Raw genomic sequence first — 23175 nt, 5'->3', positions numbered from 1 at the left:
ATTGCTAAAGGTGGTGCGTGGTACCAGGTAAAACAAGTGCATGACTTTCGTAGAGCTTCGGTAACATTCGGATATTTCCGTATGCAAATGACACGTGGTTTGCAAAAGCCATGCGCCATTTTTCTTCTCACTGGTCGACCATAAATTTGAGCAATGGCGTCTCAAAATTACTTCGGACTTACTCATGGCGGTACGCAGTACAGGTAAGGTTTTTCTAGTATTTGATGTTTATAAATGCAAACCTTAAATTCCATAAATTCTTTAGGATTGTGTTTAGGGTCACCAAGTGATGGGAAAGATGCATTTTTAGGTGTTTTGTGAACATCGTTTTTGGAAAATGTGCATGAGAAACGCGTCGCTTGATGATGTATGTTTCTCGTTGCTCAAAACCTATGCTCAATAAACAAGAACTGAGCGAAGGAAGGATCTAATGTGGGTTTTGAACCTATATTTACCTGCCCTCTTAAAATTTTAATTAGGGAAAAAGGGTTAAAGATATAATTAAAAGAGATGTCTGCCATAATTTGTATTGTTAAATCACAGATTTATTAACAAGTATTTGCTAAATTTTTAACGTGAGTTTCCTTCTTATTTTCATGTCTGGATAAGGAAACAAAGCGCCCTCTTTTGGTCTGTGGATATTTAATTTATGGCAAAGATTCTGACTGAACTGCCTCTGTATATCTTCTCCATTGATTTAGGTCAAATTTTAGACCTGACCCTAACTCTTTCTTGTATTAAGAGGGAAAAGGAATGGGAAAAATTATTCCATGTATACAAATGTTGGACTGACCTATTTCATTTATTTATAAATGTTTGAAATAAATTTAACAAAATACCCCAACAATTTATAAATACAATTTTTTTTTCCCAGTGCAGTTACTTGGGCATTTTACTCCTTAATTTTTTTTTGTCATCTTCGGTCATACCATGGAGGTAGAATTCCATGGTCATACTATGCCCCCAGAAAATTGTTGAAGTTACCCATGGAATATGTTTTTTTGCCATGATTTCACCCAGCAACAAAAGAAAAAGTACCACAAAACAACCAAAGACAAAGTGTTTTTGTGGTGGAACCTTTGCAAGTTGTCATTGGGTCAGGCATTCCAATCTTACCCAAATGTAGGCATGAAGTAACATACAAGAAGTGGATACTGAAATTGGCTTTGCGCCCAGGGAGGAAGGTTTGGTTGCATTTTGGTTTGTTCCCCCAAGTTATTTTTAGTTTGTGAAAAATTGTTTCCGCAGCAGCCAGCCCCAGCAGAGTACGTATGCCCAGCACACTGCTCAACCCCAGGCAGGACATGTCTACCAAACAGCAACACCAGTAGCAGCCCATCAGACTACGTATGCATCTACAGTCACACCAAGGCAAACCCAGGCAGCCTCTGGCATGTCTGGGTATGAGACTGGCTATGCGACAGTAGCAGCAGCCACACACCAAACAGGACAGTATGGTTACAGGTAAATAAGTCACTTCCAGTCCTGTTGATAAATCCAAAGCTCGCTGAGTTGAATTATTTACATTATCAACATCATTCTATTAAAAGGTGATAAGCCACCGCACAGGAGAAACTTGGTTAAAGTTCACGTTTAAGATGAAAAATAAAAAAGATTGTCAACATTAGTGCTATATAATTGAGTGAACAGAGTAATGGCATCTTAATGCGGAGGTCATTGGTTCAAATCTCTTTCTTGTGGTTTCGTTTTTGTTCATTCCAAAAAAATAATAACATTGGTTTTCTTCTCACAATATGACACCAGATTGTAATCATTAATTGCAAACCACTTTCATTGAATTTCTTAACAGCACCCAGCAGAGACAGGATACCCAAGCCCCAACCCCAGCACCAGCCCAGACCTACCGTGAGTCTTACAACTATGTCCAGTCTACTCCGGTAGCGACATCCTATGACAAGCAGTCTTACTACCAGCAACCCCAGGCACAGCATAATACTACTGATACTTACTATCAACAAACCAACAAGTATGGTAAGACAGGTAAAGTACATCCATTCTTCATCTCCATATCAAGTACAATGTAATCACACTGTGGCAATTGGGTTTTCTATAGGCTGCAAGTCTCGCGAATATTTTAACATTTTTTTCTTTGGTCCCACTTTCGTTACAAGTGTTAACGCGTGAAGGAAGCAAACTGGCCATTTTTTTAATGGATGCAAATGTTCAAATACACGCCAGACATGCATAGTCTATTGACTCAGTTCATTGGGCATTTATTAAATTGAGGTTAGACACAAAATGGCAGATCATAGGCATTGAGTAGCAAAACTTGACAGCAGTACATGAGGCTTATACCAAAAACTAGATCCTAGAGGTACTGTTCGAGTAGAATTGGGGCTCACAACCCCCCGAGTTCCAATGTGGTGGTCAAATCAGAAGTTGAGATTGTCACTGTGAATTAACTGCACACACACCACACAGTCGGGAGCTTCCATTGAAATTCATTCATCTGCACCTCAACATTTATAATGTCACTCTGTCTTTTTTACAATGTTTTACTTTTGAGTATCCTGTGTTTGTATGTCAATACACAAATTGTGCATTCACTGTACACAAGAAGTACTTACGGCTTCAAACTCCAGAGCTGCCATACGTAACTCATTTCATTGTCATCAACATTTCTTGTGACAGTATTGATAATTATGACAAAGCCTCTTTGCAAGTCTTTGCAATTTGTTCTTACAAAATCCGAGAAAAAAACCTTGTTCAATGTATTTTATTTGGGCTTCTCACAATGCTGGAAATCTGTGGCATGCGTCAAATGTTACCAGCTAACCAATACAGGACTGATGCTTAGGCCTAATGCTTAGTCTATTTTGTGTTTATCGTGACAGAAATTTCAAATGACAGGGATCCATGTATGATTCATATTGTAAAACATATATTGAATGCATTTCATACCTGCTTGTTGCAGAATATAATCAGTTGTCTAAACGTGGCTTCTCAATTTTACTGGGCTTGACCTCGTGAAGAGGATTAGTCCAGATTACCTCTTGATTATATTCTGTGACTGCACCCATATGTATCCACTGTTTGTATAATAATTCACATAGGCCTAACTGTCTTATTTAACTAGTGTGTTAAAGTCAGGGAGGTAGTTAAAACTCTGTATAGCATTTCAAATCAAAATGTTGTTTCTCTGTATTAAGGAAATTAAAGTGTGTAAGGCATGTCAAATAACAAATGTTGTTTGTCCATCTTTAGCCGCTGCCAAGCAGACTGCATACTCCAATACGGGGTCAGCCTCAGCCTACACCAGCCACCAACAAGCAGCAGTCCAGAAACCTGCTCAGACTAAGACTGTGGTGACGTACGCCTATGCACCCCAGACAACAACTCAGACGTATGCTAGTACCCCAGCTACGACTTCCTATTCAGGTGAGGGTCTCGTCCAGAATTGGCTTCGTTTTTACCCCAGAAGGATACATATGTATGGAAATCAAACTTAACACCCCTCTAAAACTTACCTGAAAAGAGCGCATTATACTCTAACTTTTCTCAAATCTCGTTGGAACTAATCATGCAAGTGCCTCCAGTTATTTGACATAGGCTTAAGTCCACCATATTAACAAAACAGATCCATTGTTTAATCTGCAGATGAAAATTAAAGTATAATAACAAACATACTAGTCTCTTACGTGTCTAGTTCATGGGCTTCTACATGTCTGGTACCTCATACATAGGGAATCCCATTGTTTGTTGGATTTATCATTAGTGGGCACTGAGGCACACTGTCTTTTTGGATGATGTTAACATGTATTTTTTGTGTAATGATTGCTTTTTACCCGTCGTTTTCTTCCTCTCCCTACATGCACAATCTCAATTGCCACATTCAGCTAAGGAACCAGGTAAATCACCATTGGGATTCATCCACCAACAGAGGGCGCTATACATCACTTAACTCGCATTACGATTCTCTGACATGGGCTCTTGCGCATATTATTTCATTTACCAATGGCGGATTAGTCATTGTGCTTAACAGATTGAAGCCTATACAACTATTCAGAGGTCTTTATCACTTGGCATGTGCTCTATATGCACATTTATTAACGCTGTGTATTTGCTTCATTTGCTTCCACAATGAGTGAAACTAAGCAATGCTTTTACCTCATTTGTGGAAATTAAGCGATGTTTTTACCTTATTTGTGGAAATTAATTTTTGTTTTAAATCAGTAAGAGCCCAAATACAAGTCAGAGAATTTGAAAGTGTAGAGAGCAGGCGCTTTCTTGGTGAGTGATGTTTCAGCGCCCTCTGTTGAAGAAATCCGCACATTGTCAGGGACATGTCCCGTTCCAACTTATCATTCACACAAAGTAAAACCATTTTCAGTTGGTAGCAACGCCACTTTTTGTTATGGAAGATTCTAACACAATGATAACAAGGTAAATGGCTACTAACAAGTCTTGGCTCATCCAAGACATGCCTGTGTGTATGCACCTCCCTGTTGGACGACCAGTGTGCTTGGAGAGCAAGTCCAACAAGTTGCCTAATATACCTTTATCATAGTGTGTGCTCATGTCCTTCAAACTAATTCAGCCAGTTGACGGAGGCAGTAGAAAGAGATGATTTGGTTTCGTTCATAACAATCGTGAATAAGAACTATTTTTTGAAGATGACTGCACAATGGTAAAGGTCTGTAGTTTGTAGCACAACTCTGAAAGTGTTCTCTTGTTTGAGTAAAACTTGAAGCTTTGCATGGTGCAACCCTTAATTATTTGTCATGTCACTCATGAGTGAAACATTTACATAAAGTACAACAAAGTTTAGAAGCTAATACAAATGTTAAAGAAATCAAACATTTCTGCTAATTCATAATGCATTTGTAATAGCATGAGATTCGCAAGCCTTTCAGTTTTCGCCGTAGATTTGTACATAACACATGAAGTGAAGTCATTGCCTTTTCCTAAAACTTGAACTTCAGGCTTCTTACATACATGTAGATTCACAAATAATGCATCAACTTTGGCAAAGTGTTCAAAGAAAAAAATACTTAATCTGTTATCAACTTCATCACTTTGTAGTAGCCAGAGTCTTTGAATTATGCATTAGCTGCCACCAAATAATTTGCATTGTGCATCAGCTACAGCGTTACATCATGCATTATGCATCATCACATCCTTACATGTACATCATGCATTATGCATCAGCCACAGCCTTACATGTACATCATGCATTATGCATCAGCCACAGCAGTAGATTCTTGAGTAATTCATAGTTTCAGCCATAGGCATTATACAGCACATGATTCATCAATGGCTTTGAATTATGCATGAGCTAAAGCCAAACGTCGTGCATTATGCATTAGCCACTGGCAAGTCATGTAAAGCTTTTTTGTTGTTGCATGCAATGCAGAACAGTTTATGAATATGCACATAATTGTGTTAAATTCGCACCCTTTTGTGCTGCTTTGCCCTTTTAAAGGTACTTCTTAAATTTGGGTTGAGCAAACAAAAATTACTAGCAGGATTTGATAATATAAACGTTCTGCTTAATTAACAGCTTTTCTGAAAGTGGGCTATAAATTTTTGGTTTTTACCCATATACACCGATGTGTGTAGCACTGTATACTCAGTACTTTCCCAAGTCCTGTGAAAAAAATCACAGGCATTTTACTCGGTGGGATTGGAACCCACGACCTTTGCAATTCTAGAGCAGTGTCATACCAACTAGACCACCGAGATTGCCCGGTAGCTAGAGGCAGTTCGAATCATATGTTTTAGCAGCGGGTACTGCAAACGATTTAATAGATGTTAAATTTGCATCGGGGATAAAGAATATAATTTTTTTTGAAATTGGGCTTTTGTCTTTTATTGACTTGTAAACCATTTTAAAGCTAAAATTCAACTGTTATGAAAGCAAACCTTTATCGTGTTGCCAACTGTCTTGTCATGTTTCTTGTGTTCAATAGCATTTATGAATACATGTTTCATGAGACTAATGGGACCAGACCATTTTGCCCTTTCAGCCTCTGTTTGGTTTACATTGGTTTGAATGGAAGAGGAACAAGATGGCTGCACCATGGTAATTAGCTTTGTGACTTGCTCGACAGAGTATTTTGTGGACGCATGTAGCTGCATTTCGCTGTGCTTTTACTTGTATATTACAAAACCATATATTGTGTAGTGCAAGTTTGCCATACAGGCGCTACATCATTTGGATTGAAAAATATAAAAATGCTTGATGCTCAATGTGAAATGCTCAGTTTGCATCGTCAATTTGCTATTTACAAAATGTGTGTCAAGTAGTATCCATTTGCTAAGACCACAGCAGGACACCAAGCTCAGTGGAGGTTGGCATTCTCCACATTCTTGGATAAAAGGTCAATAGTATTGCATAGTGGAAATAAACCCTTTGACGGTAATTTGCACCATGTTAAATCTGCCCTGTATGTTGTTTTTTTGAAACCATGTAACTTGATTATCACGCTTTGTGAGAAGTGCGCTTGAAATAATGAATCATGTAAATGCCCACTGTTCAAAATAAGCAAAATAAGACCATGGCACATTCAACATGGCGCCTATTATGAAAGGATTTTCAACCATGGCTTGACAGTATAGCAGGCTATGTTTGCGTTAACAACAAAACTTTAAAAAAAAACATGCATCAAAAGATGTTGGTAGCATAATATACAAGAGGCTTTTATGAAAGTTGTTTTTGAAAAACCAAACCATTTTGTCAATTAAACACTTTTTAGCCTCTTAACTATAACCTTGTTAATGACAGTTAACTAAAAAAGAGCACACAATTAACAACCATAATGCACTTCCAAAGTCAAGAGAAATTTTTTACCTGAAGTTGAGGATTATTTTTGAATTTGATCTTCAATCTCTAAACCAAATAACCCTAACGCACTTCCAAAGTCAAGAGAAAATTTGTTACATTAAGTGAAGGTTATTTTTGAATTTGGTCTTCAATCTCTAAACCAAATAACTTTTCTTGTTAATGCAGCAACAGCCGCAGCAGCAGCAGCTGCAGCTAACTCCTACTCCAGTTATGACTCCCTGGTATACTCAGCAGCGACATCTTACTACCAGCAACAGCAGCAACAAGTCGGCAAGATGGGATCCGGGTGGGGCTTTAAGAGCGGCGGCGGTGGTGGTGGTGGTGGTGGTGGTAACAAGACCAACTACACCCAGAATAAGTTCCCACCTAAGAAAGATAGGCAGCCTCCTAAACAGCCACAGATACACTATTGTGAAGTCTGTAAGATCAGCTGTGCTGGGCCACAGGTAGGCATTGAAAAAGACAACAGTTCTGCAATCGGTAATTCAGGCCTGGAATTACACAGAGGATGTGACCTCTGTTGCCCTGGTCTTGGCCTTTGTGCCCCTTCAAAAGTTTCCAATTGACTTTAAGATTTTCCAATGAAAGAGCCCTTTGCAAAATGAAAATGGCCTTGCCCTTCCAAAGATGAAATTCCAGGCATGCAATATTTCCAAAGGCATTTTTCAGTGAAGTAATTACTAAGTAGCGAAAAAAAGAAATCACATTGTGACCAAACCTGTTGTTTTGTAATTGTGGTGATGCACAGAGTCGGTTAACTTGAGTTGTAACATCCAAGATGTTCATAGTTTGCAATAAGGGGTTGACCGACAGCCAATTTCACAAAACTTTATGCAACTGCGTAAGTCCACTTGTGCAACAATTATGGCGCAACTTACGCCATAAATGTTGCGCAAGTAGACTTAGGCAATTGCTTAAAGTTTTGTGAAATCGGCTGCTGGGCCCAATCTCATAGAGCTGTTGAAGCACAAGAAAGTTTAGCCCAACAAACTTCAACTTACTGGATCAAGGTTACCAACCAAACTACTATAACACATTGTCCTATTTAGGGTTTGTGTAAATTTTCAAATCCAAGTGATTTCCCTCCTTGCAGACCTACCGTGAGCATCTTGAGGGACAGAAGCACAAGAAGAAGGAGCAGAGTCAGAAGGAAGCCACTCCCATCGGCCGTCCAGGTCAGATTGGGTTGAGATGTGAGCTTTGTGATGTCTCTTGCACCGGTCTGGATGCTTACAATGCACACATTAAAGGGGCTAAACATCAGAAGGTAAGCTTGCAAATAAATCTGGAGAAAACTCATCAGTTATTGTTACTGTACCTTCCGTTATGAAACTTTGGATTCAGCAAAAAGGAGAAATGTTAAAGTGTTGAATTAAAATCCTTAATAGAGAAAAGCCCACATAAACCATTTTAAAAGGTTGAAATGCCATCATTTCAATATACCTCCTGAAATGCAGATCCCAGTTTCAGGCCCTTTGTCGGCAATAATTATTGTCCCTAATAGACAGAAATTGTTGAAAACCTCTTAAAAACTCTTGACGATTGCTGCCAAAGAATCAGAGTATCTTGGTATGACTCCATTGAATATTCATGATAAAAAGTATCAGATTCTTTGTATGCCCAGGTGATCTAATGGTTTTGATGATTCCACTTTCAGAGAACATATCAGAAAAAAAGCTGTTGAGATTTTTTGAAAAGGGGGTTTTAATCGGCGTCAAATGATAGTGTAGCAACAGACCCTGATAATTGTACTTTGTGATTATTAGGTATTGAAGCTCCACACCAAGCTGGGTAAACCCATCCCGTCCTCAGATCCCATCAAGGTCAGCACTACCACCAGCACATCGACCGCTACCACTGGAAACAAGACAGCTGCAGCTGCATCTACTACTGCTAAACCTAAACCACTCATCAAGAAGGTGGTCACTCCTAAAATCACATTTGTTGGTGAGTGTCATATTTTAAACCCATAACCCCCTGACATGGTCAAAGGTCATAAACAGCCCATATGGTACTCATTGCTTCCCTGGCCTTAAAATAACCTACAGCACTCTTGCCGTGGTGCCCTTTGCTTTTGCATTGAAGTGCCCCCTTACCAGAGGAAAGATGCTGTGGCCCTTGAAGAATGAAATACATGGCCTGCTTCATTACAATAAATAGTAAAATGCTGTGGCCCTTGAAGAATGAAATACATGGCCTGCTTCATTACAATAAATAGTAAAATGCTGTGGCCCTTGAAGAATGAAATACAAGGCCTGCTTCATTACAATAAATAGTAAAATGCTGTGGCCCTTGAAGAATGAAATACAAGGCCTGCTTCATTACAATAAATAGTAAAATGCTGTGGCCCTTGAAGAATGAAATACAAGGCCTGCTTCATTACAATAAATAGTAAAATGCTGTGGCCCTTGAAGAATGAAATACAAGGCCTGCTTCATTACAATAAACAGTAAAATGCTGTGGCCCTTGAAGAATGAAATACAAGGCCTGCTTCATTACAATAAATAGTAAAATGCTGTGGCCCTTGAAGAATGAAATACAAGGCCTGCTTCATTACAATAAATAGTAAAATGCTGTGGCCCTTGAAGAATGAAATACAAGGCCTGCTTCATTACAATAAATAGTAAAATGCTGTGGCCCTTGAAGAATGAAATACAAGGCCTGCTTCATTACAATAAATAGTAAAATGCTGTGGCCCTTGAAGAATGAAATACAAGGCCTGCTTCATTACAATAAATAGTAAAATGCTGTGGCCCTTGAAGAATGAAATACAAGGCCTGCTTCATTACAATAAATAGTAAAATGCTGTGGCCCTTGAAGAATGAAATACAAGGCCTGCTTCATTACAATAAATAGTAAAATGCTGTGGCCCTTGAAGAATGAAATACAAGGCCTGCTTCATTACAATAAATAGTAAAATGCTGTGGCCCTTGAAGAATGAAATACAAGGCCTGCTTCATTACAATAAATAGTAAAATGCTGTGGCCCTTGAAGAATGAAATACAAGGCCTGCTTCATTACAATAAATAGTAAAATGCTGTGGCCCTTGAAGAATGAAATACAAGGCCTGCTTCATTACAATAAATAGTAAAATGCTGTGGCCCTTGAAGAATGAAATACAAGGCCTGCTTCATTACAATAAATAGTAAAATGCTGTGGCCCTTGAAGAATGAAATACAAGGCCTGCTTTATTACAATAAATAGTAAAATGGTGTGGCCCTTGAAGAACGAAATACAAGGCCTGCTTCATTACAATAAATAGTAAAATGCTGTGGCCCTTGAAGAATGAAATACATGGCCTGCTTCATTACAATAAATAGTAAAATGCTGTGGCCCTTGAAGAACGAAATACAAGGCCTGCTTCATTACAATAGTTGTGTGCTTTACTGGAAATCCTGTCATTAGGCAGATATTGGTTAGTTTTAAAAGCTATTTAAATATGGCGTTATGAAAGTGATTTATTTTAGGAGGAATACCAAATTAAACAAGCAGTAACTTGCAGTTGAACCTAGTTACCCAATGCTGTACCATTGGGGGGGGCACTTCTTGACTTCAACATTCAAACCTTGCATTGCAATTTCTTACTCAGATGTTACAAAGCGATCTTTTGGATGAAACTAAATTGTCATTGTTATTTTCAGGAGGTTCCAAGTTGGCATCTACAAGTGAGGCAGATAAGAAGGTTGATGTGAAGATGGATGTTGGAGCCAACGCTGCTGAGGGCACTACTGCTGAAGGTATGCACTGTACTCGCCCTTGTTGATTAATACTAACTGTAGGTCAAGCGCACTAGTATACAAATATTGACTGCTTCGAGTGCTAGGGTTAAACCGAGGGAGTCATATAAAAGCAGTCATATTTGGTTTATAACACCCCAACAGACTATTTCCAATACACGCAATTCAGATACACAGATGTGGAACCGATTGTGTTCGAAGTGGGTTAAAATGTTGCACGGCCGCCTGGTTTCTAGTCAAACTAAGACATATCAAACCTAACATTTGTACTTTGAAGTTGATCACTTCTGTAGGATTTTATTACTGAATCTTGGTTGACAAATGTTTGCTAGCGCTCTTTAAACTGAGCCTTCTAGCCCTAATGTTAGCAGTCTCCAAATTTTGTCAATATCTTTGTTAATTAAAACTTACTCCGTCAGTTTCCCGCTTAATATTATAATTTAGTAAAAAACGGTTGTCAAATTCAAAGCTACTTCACCTTTGATTTGATTTTGTTTATCCATTAGTCAAAGAGGATCTGTCTGAGTTTGAGAAGGAGATCATCCCCGTTGGAGAGGATTACATTGATGAGATTAAGAACGAAGAGGGAAAGCTGATCAGCTTCAACTGTAAGCTGTGTGAGTGCAAGTTCAATGACCCCAATGCCAAAGATATGCACATGAAAGGAAGACGCCATCGTCTTCATTACAAGGTAAGTACAGCGTAAATAAACCGTTTTTAAACCGCAAGTGTCTCTCGAACATGAGACTCCATATGGGAATTTTGCTTGCTACTTTCTGGCATTATACGACCGGGTCGATTTCACAAAGATAATCCTAAATAGGACTAGTCCTAGGAGTTATTAAAAAATTAAGGCAAGTACAAAGTTAGGACTCGAGATTAGACTAGTCTTAGTTCTTTGTGAAATTGCCACAGGGGTCGATTATGAGACCAGGGGTTGATCACAAAACTCTTCCTAACTTGGGATCAATCCTAGGATTTAGGAAGAGTCCGTAAGATTGGTCCTAGGATCGATTTCACAAAACCCATCTCAAGCAAAACAAAACAAAGCTTGAAATTCTTAAACATTAATTGCTTTGAATGGCCCCCAGGGTGAAAAAAACTCATTTCCTTTACTATCATTCATGTAGAAAAAAGTGGACCCAAGTTACTCTGTGGATATGAAGCCATCAAACCGCACTCGCAAGGTGCAGGAAGAGAAGATGCGACGACAGTTTGCCAAGGAAGAATTCTTCCGTCAATGTGAAGAAAATCGCTGGCAAGATGAGATCAGGTAAGAGTAGAAACTAAGATTACTGAATTAAAAGACAGTCTTCAAGTTTGACCTCTGATTTTTGGGTCCTCAAGAAAAAACAGCAAAATTGTTCTTAATTGTCTATTAAAGCCTACTCCATAAATGTGCATGTATATCAGCCCTTGTAATAAAACAATATTTCAAACTTTTTTCCTAAGGGCTAAATATCATGCCAGGACAGGGTACAGTATTTGTACATGTATTCAGTTAACTTGTTTTATCCCAGTTTTATCCCAAGTTCAGCCATGTTGTGTGCCACCCCCCCCCCCAGTTTTAATTGATTTAGTATTCTGCATGCTGATTAGCCTTGCCTAGCATGGGACCAGATGCCCTCATTAGAGTGTGAACAATAGAGTGTTCGCTGTTTGATTTTGATTGTGCTAAAATACTGCCCTTTAACCATTACTTTCATGCTAGTGGTCCTATTTGAATAAATACCAAAATGTTACAGGATTTTCTTCTCGAAATTAATCTCCATTTGTCTTGAAACAAGGCATGATATTCTTCCTTCTTAAAATTGAATCCGGTTTGATTATCCTCGGGGAAAAGTCAGTAAAATGAAAACAAATAATAAAAAGCCTGTCTATAGCTTGTACCATATGTACATGTTTGTAAGCTCTTGTATTGGTCCTACTTTTTGCAAAACCTAAATATGCGTGCTTGAAACATGAGGTGTGAACTTACCGCCAAAGGCAGAGAGACATAGTCCTCTTGTGACTAAACCTCTTGTTTCCCCCTTTGTGGTTGTTGCAGGTGTTATACCTAGACAAAGAAGATACCACTTCCCGTTTTAGGGGGCATTTTGTTTTTGCCTGCATCCCTGTTTTGACCCCTGATACCTCTGGATGTTTTGAGTATATTTTGTTTTTTAGTTAATAACTATGGCTCTTTTCCAAACCACAGCTCCAGTTTTAGCTCCTGCTTCTGCTCTGTTGGCTGGTTTGAAACCCAAAGTGCTTATTTTCAAAGGACTGACATAGCGTAAGCTGGAGGGAAAGCTGAAGCCATGGTTTTGAATAGGGCCTTAGGTTGTGTCTGAATTGGCAGTTACGGCTATGGCTAGATCACCGCTTCATCATGCGTTGATGTATATAGGATGTCCTTAGCAACAACCAGCCGTAGCTGTAGCCGCCAATTAAGGATAAAGCGTTAGAGTCTTCCCATGGAGTTTTGTTATAAGCACATGTTGTTTGAGTAATGTTGTTTAGTGTCTTCCCCCATCCCAGACGTTATGAGGAAGACATGTACTGGCGTCGCATGGAGGAGGAACGTTACTGGGAGGAGAGACGCATCTTTGAGGAGGAGATGGAGTTCTTTGAGTGGCAGCGTCGTCGTGGCATCCCGCATCCCCGTCCTGTACCCCCTAAGATGCCAGGGCAGATGGACGCCATGAAGAGACCTGACTCTGAGATTGATCGTCATGTTATGGCTAAACATACCGCTGTGTACCCATCAGAGCAAGAGGTAGGTCACAGGAACAGTTTTCTTTTAACCATCTTCAAACTTGACTCATAAGAACTGAAATTCCTCTAGTGATTATGAGACATTTTCAAAAATGAAGATAATATTACTAAAAAGCTAGATCTTGCTGTGTTTTGTCAAGATTTTGATTCCAATGATAAAGCTAATGCTGGTTTAATAGACAAAAGACAAAAATCTACAAAATTGAACTTGTACTCTTTTTGATGAGACTGGATTCTTCCAAAGTGATAACAATGGTTGTGTCTCATATTACAGCTCCAGTCAGTGCAAGCAATGGTCTCCAATTGTGAGAAGGCTCTCAAGTTAGTCTCAGACTTCTTGGCTGAAGCCGATACTCCAGCTGAACCTGAGGGAGACAAGGCTAAGGTGAAGGAGGAGCCTAAGCCAGAAGCCAAAGAGAAAGAGGGCGAAGAGAAGATGGAGGCTGAAGGGTAAGTCAAGCCTATTTTCATACTAGAAGCATTTTCCTTAGCTAAGCAACAGTCCTAAGGCTCCATTTTTCATTTTGTTTGATGTTTGAAACACTGTACAAAATGTAAACTTCTCAGAAAATTTGTATTGTTATTTTGTATTTGTTTGATGTGTACATTTCAGCTCCGCAGCCAAGGTTGATACCACAGTGCGTGTTCTCAAGGGAGTGATGCGTGTTGGCGTACTAGCCAAGGGATTACTCCTCAAGGGTGATCTGAACATGGGACTGGTCGTACTCTGTGCTGAGAAACCTACTCGTACCTTGCTGGAACGTGTTGTAGATGCTCTGCCCAAACAGCTAACGGTAAAGGTCAAATTTCCTTTAAAATGGGTTCAATTTAGGCAGCTGCTTACTTTATCTAGAAGACAGTCAGTATTGCAGGGCGAAGAACTTTTAAACTTTTTCTGTCTGCCTTGCAGAAAAAAAGATGCATTTATTTTTTCTGATATAGGAAATCATGATGTTTGATCTACTTCTTTAGTGCTGGTAGTTGCCCGAAATATTGGGAACAATAGATTTTGCTGTAGATGAGTAGGTTGCTGCCCTAAAAAGTTATCTATGAACACTTTACCTACAATAATACATTCATGTTGCCATTATGAAGAAGATGGAGAAACTATTTATTTCTACTGCCGGTTCAAATTGTTGCATCAACCAGTGCTGACTCCTCTTTCTCTGATTATTCATAGGAAGTGACTGAGGATAAGTATGACATGAAGTTGAGCGTTGAGGAGGCTGGCTTCGTTGTGAGCAGCTTGACTGAGCCCAAGATGACGATGAAAGTGACCCTGACGTCTCCTGTCATGCGTGATACAGCAGCTGATGCCGCAGGTTAGTCATTTGATTCCTCCCGAACGGGGTATAGAACAGTTTCCCTTCATAGGGGGCTGGTAGTATTATTACTCAAAGGAGGGAGTATAGTGAGGTCACTGAAAAGGGAGTTGTTTTGAGAATTAACTCAAAGGGGGTTGTTTGATGGGTTCACCCTAAGGAGGTATAGTGATGATTGACCCTCTTTTGGGGAAGTTTCCTCCAAAGAGGACAACTATTGCTTCCTTTGGGTTGTTAATTATATTCCCTCCAAGGGGATTATATCCCCTCCATTCCCTCCAAGGAAATATACACCTGTTTTTTGTGTAGGAGGGATAAAGAAACATTTTGAGACCTTGTGTCTAAGGAGATAAGTTCACCCTTAATTTGGGTAGAATTCCTTGGTGACATTGTTTGACTTCAAAGCGGGTAGATAATGGTTCATTTCAAATGGTGATGCATGGTGGCTCTCAACTATGCCACCTTGTTATGCCATCTTTAAAAATCGGTGCAGAAATAATGTTTGTACCATGCACAGTCGATTCCAAAAGTGGTGTTAATCAATGTGCTTGTCAAACCTGAAATTTCCAGATATATTGCAGACATTTTGTAACGAAATGATTGGCCACGATGTCAACCCTTCCACCAGGGTTACACAGATTTGTTCAGATATAGTTATTGCTGCACCGTGGTAGCTTCTGGGTTTAATGAAATATGGAAAATATGAATATCATTCAGTTGTATTAGAAAAACAATGATGTATGTACAAGAGTTGAGAATTGAGATGTTTGTGAGATGGAAATGCTTGGTTTGCCTTGAATCCCAATTGTCTTAGGCCGTGTCTGAGTTTGTGGCTATGGCTATGGCTGGATTGCTGCATCATAGACCTTTTCGCAAATACTGGGGCGCGCGCGTAAAGCTTGGAATTAGGTGCATTGTGGTCTAGCTGGTAGCAAAATTTGATTCGTATCTATCCCACAATGCACCTCATTCAACAGTCTGCGCTTGCGCATTGGTATTTGCGATAAGGTCTATCATGGTTGTCCTTAACAACACCCATAGCAACAGTCAAAGCTGTAGCCGTAACCCCTAATTTGGATACAGCCTTATCTTAAGTTAACTCCCAGTTGAATGCACACTTAGTCTATTAATTATGAATTTGGTAGTGCAAGATGAAAGATTACGGGCAAACCTTGAGCATTAATTAGCCAGTACTTTCCCCGTTATTGAATCACCTGGGTATTTTATTCACTAGCTAATTTTGCGGAATTTTTATTGTACCAAATCTTAATGAGGTATGGGGAATTACTTATTTTAGATTTAGACCTTGTACATGCACTTATTGGACAAAAAAAAAACAAAAAAAAAAACAACATTTTTTCCCGGACTGTTTACAGATTGTTCATCAAAACAAACAAAACAAAGAATGTCATAATCAATGCATTCTCCAAAAATTCCCCTAAACGATGAATTACCCTTAAATTTCATTAAGTTTTAAAACTGCTGATTTATGTTTTCCATATTGACTTGTAACAACGAGAGGCCGGCTGGCGCAGGTAGGCGGCCATCTTGTATGGTCTCCTGACTTCGCCAGATGCCTCTCTGTGTTTCTTGTATTTTAATCTACCCTTTTGCATTTAGTCACTGCTCTTCATTTCAAGTTCGTCGCCAGCGCGGAGGATTTTTGATCATCCGTTGCACTCATAAGGGGGATTTGGCGCCCTCTATGGTTCACAATCAGCAGAGTAGGGTTTCAAACAGTGAAGTTCTCATGCAAAATATTTTCCAGGCATTCACAAAAAGCAGTCAATTAATGATGACAATTTATAGCAATTCCAGTAATAACGAAATCATAGCATCAATCTGCATAACAGCATTTTCAGCATACGTACAAAAAAAATGTATTCATCTAAAACATAAATATGGTTTCTTTGGTTAAAATTATTTAAAAGTAAAGATGTATTACTGAAGTCATTTTCAGGCATGATATTCTTTTAACTCAAGTCCGATTCTCAACCTTTTTTGCACTTAAGAAAACCCTTGAAAAAACTGATTTAATGGCATAAAAAGTCTATTTAACCCTACACCACATGAACATGTAGGTCAGCCTTTTTACTTTTTACTAACAATTTTCCAAGGACCAAATGTCATGCCTGCGTTTTACAATTAATGAACCAGTATCATTTTGGATGAAGACTTTTTAAATATGACATTTTGAAATGTTTGGTACAAACTGCAATGTTGTGAAACTGCTGAAAGCTCCCCCTTTATCAATATACCCCCAAAACACTGAGTGTAACCAGGGCTTGCCTATCCCCCGAGCAAACAATCCCGTGGTCATTATTGACTGGATACGGTGAGGGGGTTGCGATATGAGACTGCAACGTGTTGGTCAAACACCCATCCTGACCAGGCTGTGTGTGTCATGATTTATGCTATAGATACTGCTAAAGATCCTCCAGACGTCTTGGACAGGCAAAAATGCCTGGAAGCCTTGGCTGCATTACGCCATGCTAAGTGGTTTCAGGTTCGAATCCCTTCTGTTTCTATCTAAGACTCTACTCTGTAAGTGCTCTCTTAAACAGTTTGACAAGTCCTTCACATTGGAATTAAAGTTGATTCTTCAGAATCCCTTTGTGGGGGTTTTCCTCCTGAGAGAAGTTTGATTTTACCAAAACTACCATGTTTAGCATGGATTTTTGCTTACCAATCTTAATCGGAATTCCAATATTTGGGCGTACTTTTGAGTAACCATATGTTTGAGATTTGTATGGACTTTTGGCATGGGGTCCATACCCAACTTTCGGGGAAGTTTTGGGTATTCAAAACATATATTCAAAATAAATTCAATGTCGTAAAACAAAGAGACAATCTTTAAAGTAAACTTGTCAGACCTGTTTAGAGATGGAACATATTTATGTCTATCAAAGCTATAGCTAGGTTTAAGAAAAAAACGGATACAAATTCAGAGGTAAGTAGAAAAAGAAAACAAAATCAAACGAACTTGTCAAACCACCTAGCATGTAGCTATAATGGGGTTGGGAAATAATAAAGGTAAGAATAAATCATTTAGAAAACACCAATGATCATCAAACCAGGATTGACTTGTTGTCAAACATTAACACTAATATTATGCTAATTATATGCATATGTAAACATTCATCTAATGAATATGTATGCATTGTGCTTTAGGATATTACACAAGGAATAAGATTTGGCAAATGGTTTTGTTTTAATGTTATTCCTTGATAATTAACCTGCATTAGTTTAACTTTAATGATGTTTTCATATTTAAATATTGTTAGATTCCCTCCCCTCCAATCGCAAGTAATCCTGTTTATGTTGACCAATTCTAATCATCAGGAATTTATTGATTTGGGGAAAAAAAATGAAATGAAACTTCTGCTTCTCTGGTGATTATTTTTATTTGTAATAATTTTGTTTTTAAATAGTTTTCTAAAATACACTGTTTTAAAAAGCTGTTCATGCAGTGTCCTCTTTTATTAATGTTTCATTTACAAAAAGCTCGGTTCATACTTCCTTCGAATGCATCATGCGAAGCTTATTTTGTTGTGTCACAATTAGAAGGGGAGCACGTAGCGATTGTTAGTCACCAAAATTCGCTTCACATGAAGTATAAACCGGGTTTAGCTCCAAATAATAACTTCCCTTGATTATCTATTCTTGCAAACATGCACAGGATTACTGTATTTCTGCCTCTGGTCCAACATAACATGTGATTCTATTCTAATGGCTTCTCTTGTACGTGTTTTGTCTGTTGTTTGTTTTTGTGGATAGGCTAGGGCAACTGGACTGCAATCCTGCGTCATGATCATCCGGATCCTGAGGGACTTGTGCGAACGTATTCCAACTTGGGCACCTCTCAATGGCTGGGTAAGTGTAAATGTATAACTTCAGGGCAGTTTTCAATAGTTTGGTAATTGTGACCACATTCCAAGTTGGCGCCTCTCAATGAATGGCTGGGTTAGAGTACAGCTTGTGTAGATCTTGGAAACTGTTTATGTCTGTAAATTTTATATCAGAAACTCGGTCACGGTTGCCAAAACTTGGTTTGGAAAGTGTGAGCTTTTAGTAACTGGTCGTTTTTTCAATGTGAACATTTTTATTTTTTTAAGTGGGTAGCTCTCCATGATTTTATTTTATTTTATGGAAGTCAAGGTGTGGGCTACAATTATTTTTTCCAGAGGCAGTTGCCACCTACTCCTAGGGCTGAAACAGGGTTGCCCCTTTTACAGTCCGTATGGATGTAGGCTTGGGTATCATCAGATCATTGGATTAAAAGAATCTATTTTCCTATTCCTTTTTAGCCAATGGAGCTCCTCTGTGAACGAGTCATCGCTAGCCGTGGTCAACCTTTGAGGCCTGGAGATTCTCTACGTCGTGTCTTTGAAGCCATTGCTGGGGGACTGCTCTTGCCAAGTAAGGAATACATTCTCAAACTGTAGGAATAGCCCAGAATAAACATTCAAAGAATACATAATAGATTGTTTAAAGAATGTACACCCATGCACATTAGGTTACAAGCCCAAACGACAACCTCATTTGGGTCAAAGGAGGACCTATCATTGGTTGAGAGGTTAGGTGAGAGGTTTAGGTGTGCAATTATGAACACGTGTTCGAGGGATCAGGTTCACTGGGTCCTGCATTGTCAACCAGGGTTCAATCTCGTACAGCTGCTTTAGCAGAAAATAAGTACAATAGCAGAAAACCAGTCACAAGTTGCAGTTGTGAAATGAGATATTGGTTGGTAACCTTGTTCTAGTAATCAACATTTTGATGTGCTTAGCTCCTTTTTGTATTAATGTGGTTATAATTATATCCTTTCCAGGTGGACCAGGACTGTTTGATCCGTGTGAGAAGGATCCAACTGATGCATTGGCTCACCTTGATAAGCAACAATGTGAAGATATCACAGCAAGTGCACAGGTAAGCAGACACTAAGTGTCATGCCAAGCGTGTGGTTTCTCAGTATTGTTCCAGATTTTAGAATTTCCCCAAAGTTTCATTGAGTCTTCAAAGGTTCTTAAAAGAAGTAAAGCAGTCATCAATGGGAGAAGAAACAAAGTGATGTTTGAAGCTTTACATGATGTAGATGATAAGTTGACTATAAGTAGTAAACATGCAGGTACAACCAGGTATAAAATCACAATCTGGAGAATTGTTGAAGTAACTTTGAATGGTCTAGCAGTTAAATGAAGTAGTTGGTACTTTTATTTTAGGTTTGTTGTACTTTTTTCCCAGCAAATTTTAATTGTTCATATTTTTTTCCAGCATGCACTTCGCCTGATCGTGTTTCGCCAGATCCACAAGGTGCTTGGCATGGAAGCCTTGCCTGTTGAAGCACGCACACCAAACCGTCATGGCTTCCGTCGTAAGCGTCGCCACAACGAGAGCGAGGGTGGTGAAAATGGTAAGTGACCAGAGAATTGGATTGAACATTCCAAACCAATCATAGGCGATGGGGTCAGTATACATTAATGCAGTGTGATTGGTTATAACCTTTCAGTACTTTGAACTTCATGCAAACAGCACGAAACCAGTGGAGTGAGTTACCGCCTTGTTGCATTTTTAGTTAAACGTGCAAGATACAGACCTTTGATCTGAGGTTGCGACTTCATCAACTGATGAAATGGGTTCATCCTTGATTGTTGTATGCAGAGTTCGCAAAATAAGAAGATATCTGAGATTGGTTGTCCATAATTCTTATCTCCCATCCTTACTTCCTTTTGTTACAGGAGATGGGAAGAAGGACAAGAAAGATGATGAATCTGACGTCAAGATGGAGGCGGCTGACCCGAAAGCTGAGGCAAGCAAGTAAAAGCACCGTCATTGAAAGTAGAATATTTGTAAGAGACTTCACCCAACTCTTTCCTTATTGATAACAAATTGTTGATCTTTGCAAAATCGTTATGTTTGTAGTATGGCTAGTGGAATGTAGTGGTGTTTGTAAAGTATCCCTGTTTAATGGAAACCCAGAGTCTGCGTGCGTAAGAAGAGAATATCTCTGTTTTTCTTTTCTTTTTCTTCTTGCGTAGACAGAATTTCTGTCAAGCACAGAAAGAGCTATTTTAAAAATTCCAGTCATGTCGCTTTGTGTTTTGAGCTGAATTTGTAGATTGAAAGGTACGCAAGACTGATTGGTTCATCGTAGTTTTCACAATGTGGCATGTTACAACATAATTATAACTAAGCAATCAAGATATTTTGTGTCGGTAAATACCTTCTAATTATTAACATTACTCAAATTTGTGGTAACAATCTACATTTCGAGCAGTAAGTCACTTTGTGAAAACTGCGATGATTGACTTATTGAGTGCAAGTTGTAAATAACAAAAACTAGGCAGCGATTTTTAGACCTAGAATAACAATCTTTTTTATCAAGGGAGTGATGGAAGTCCTTCATTTATTAGTGATCTTCTGTCTCCATGTCACTTATCTTAAGGTCTGCAATCCACGCCTTGGTTTCATTTAAAATGATTTTATGGATTCAGTTCTATTGTTTACTTCTGTGGGGGAAATCCTTTCATTGGTAATGGAAGATCTCATTTATTGTTTAGTACATAACAGTGGCATTCACACTTTCGCACAGTTTCTAAACATTTGTCTTGATTTAGATTTCTTCTTCAGAATAGGTTGTTTAGATTGAATTCAGTCTTCATTTTGGACTACAAAGTCAAGATTATATTTTACTTTTTACTAATATCCGAAATATCATCTTTGGGTCATTCAGACAGTTATCATTGCAGTATGACTTTTGACTTGAATTTGACCTTTAAACTGCTCTATAAATAGCTTCATAAGTAAAGAACTCTTTAAATGTACCTTATTTAGAGATGTGCTTCAATATTGTAAGTAACAGAGTTGAGGTTATATGTAAAATGCTCGACGTCAACAGTATCAAGATTATTGCTGAATGTGGAATTAAAACACACTTGATTGTTTATTCTTCTGAAGAGTTTTGAAATTGTTTTTTCCTTCGTCCAAAAGGGAGGTAAAAAAGTACTTTTAATTGGCAGATACATGTAGTCTGTTTTACAAAATGATTTTGAAGATTGCCGATTGTAAAATCTTTTCCCCTGGTAACACAGAATAGTGTGCTTAAATGTCTTTGTATCATAGTATTAAACAATGAGAATGCAGCGGTACCAGTTGTATTATACTCATAACTGTATTGTGTAGTTTCCATAATAATAAGATGTCCGTTTTTAGATCCATGCTTAATTTTGAAAAGGTGTTTAAAATGTCGGCAATTAGTTTGTTTTGTATTTTGTAGTTGTAGGTTATTAAGCATAGTGACAAGTTTATTATTTTTTATTGATTAAAAAAGTTCTTCGGTCAAAAATATTTTCTTTGAGCGTACTAGTGTTTGAAAATTCTTTATTTGGATCCGAAAGAAATTTAACTCATTGAGATTTTGAATATGAACACCCACCTGAGGCAAAGCTCATATTTCTGCCGTCTATTTTCCTTTGGTCAACCTTTTTTGATAGCATGAGAGCTTACCTCTGTGTCTGATAGGAAGTTGGCAAAGATTTCTTCTCCAGTTTCAGTCACAGAGTTGTTTATTAGAAGCAAGGAGAAGCCATTTGAAACCCCTGAGCTGAGAGAGATTGGTCTATAATATCTGCTTTAGTGGTTTAGGCATGCGACTACTTTGTTCTTCGGTGTATAGTCTGTCAACATTTAAAAATCAATCTGTTGTTTTGAAAGTTAATGGACTGTAAACCGAGGGCTAAGAAAGAAATTATATCAAACCTTTTACCAAATCCATCAGGATAATTTTGCCATGCAGCCATGCCTAAGGGTATTGATACTGTGCACAGCTATCATAGAATGAAAATGACAATGGGCGATATTTGTGACTGCATGGGATCAGGTTGAATGGCATTTTCCTTGCATCGCAATTATTTTGATTGCTTGCGGTTGTATGGCCGAACTTGCAGTAGTAGTAACAGCTGGGAGGGGGGGTGGGGGATTATTTCAATTGGTCCTTACACCCCGTCATGCAGTCATAAATGGTGACAATTTATGCCCAGTATTCTCTGTGCTCTGTCACCTCGAACTAAAGTTGGAAAAGGCTTCAAATACACTCAAGTGAAGTTACTGGGGAACAGGCTGGTGGTATGATAACACAGTTTACACTGTAAAGTACAGTTTTCTTTGATCATATTTTTAAAATGTGTTTTTAGGGCAAGTTTTGTGTAATAATAATACTATTTGTTGTAAGAAACATTGTCAGAATAATATGTGTGTTCTCTGGCTTGGTGAATAAAATATGAAATCAAAATTAATATGTCTTCAAAGCTTGTGGACCAACGTTGGTTGTTATTGGCAAAACCCTGTACATGTATTCAACTCGCCACAAATGAGATTGGGAAAAGTTCGTAAATAAATGGTATTCCCTCAACCCCCAAATGAATTTGCCCTTCCCCTCCGCTCCCCCAACAAAGATAAGAACATCTCTGGTCACACCGCTGTCTAGGTCGATTAATTGCTCTGATGACTGTAAGCATGCAACAGATACACCCGCGTACAGAAGCAGAAAAATGCAAAT

General features: G+C 38.6%; 1 protein-coding gene across 8 annotated transcripts; it reads left to right on the top strand.

The window, feature by feature from the left end:
* The first annotated feature begins 34 nt into the window (after nucleotides 1-34).
* LOC139942112 (zinc finger RNA-binding protein-like) lies at nucleotides 35-22912 on the top strand. 8 transcript variants are annotated; one of them, XM_071938814.1, is made up of 21 exons: nucleotides 42-203; nucleotides 1249-1464; nucleotides 1811-1992; nucleotides 3226-3399; nucleotides 3858-3869; nucleotides 6971-7251; nucleotides 7899-8072; nucleotides 8572-8752; nucleotides 10447-10542; nucleotides 11049-11233; nucleotides 11673-11815; nucleotides 13045-13300; nucleotides 13574-13749; nucleotides 13913-14093; nucleotides 14480-14621; nucleotides 17042-17127; nucleotides 18399-18494; nucleotides 18929-19040; nucleotides 19450-19547; nucleotides 19893-20031; nucleotides 20357-22912. In XM_071938814.1, exons 1-21 carry the CDS (start codon nucleotides 154-156, stop codon nucleotides 20437-20439), a joined length of 3063 nt encoding a protein of 1020 aa, XP_071794915.1. In that variant the 5' UTR covers nucleotides 42-153; the 3' UTR covers nucleotides 20440-22912. The 8 variants fall into 8 exon arrangements, 7 of the variants coding, with proteins under 7 accessions (XP_071794921.1, XP_071794919.1, XP_071794915.1 ...); XM_071938813.1 differs by having other exon boundaries at nucleotides 43-203; nucleotides 1252-1464; nucleotides 1811-2001; XM_071938819.1 differs by having other exon boundaries at nucleotides 44-203; nucleotides 1811-2001; nucleotides 13063-13300.
* The last annotated feature ends 263 nt before the right edge of the window (nucleotides 22913-23175 follow it).

This window comes from Asterias amurensis, chromosome 9 (genome assembly GCF_032118995.1).
Source record: "Asterias amurensis chromosome 9, ASM3211899v1".
Lineage (NCBI taxonomy): Eukaryota > Metazoa > Echinodermata > Asteroidea > Forcipulatida > Asteriidae > Asterias > Asterias amurensis.
This window is presented reverse-complemented; position numbering and strand designations above follow the sequence as displayed.

Coding starts and splice junctions, on each gene's coding strand:
- LOC139942112 (XM_071938812.1), top strand. CDS start 154: ATGGCGTCTCAAAATTACTTCGGACTTACTCATGGCGGTACGCAGTAC. Junction 7,252..7,898: donor TCAGCTGTGCTGGGCCACAG/GTAGGCATTGAA, acceptor CCCTCCTTGCAG/ACCTACCGTGAGCATCTTGA. Junction 14,622..17,041: donor TACAGCAGCTGATGCCGCAG/GTTAGTCATTTG, acceptor TTTATGCTATAG/ATACTGCTAAAGATCCTCCA.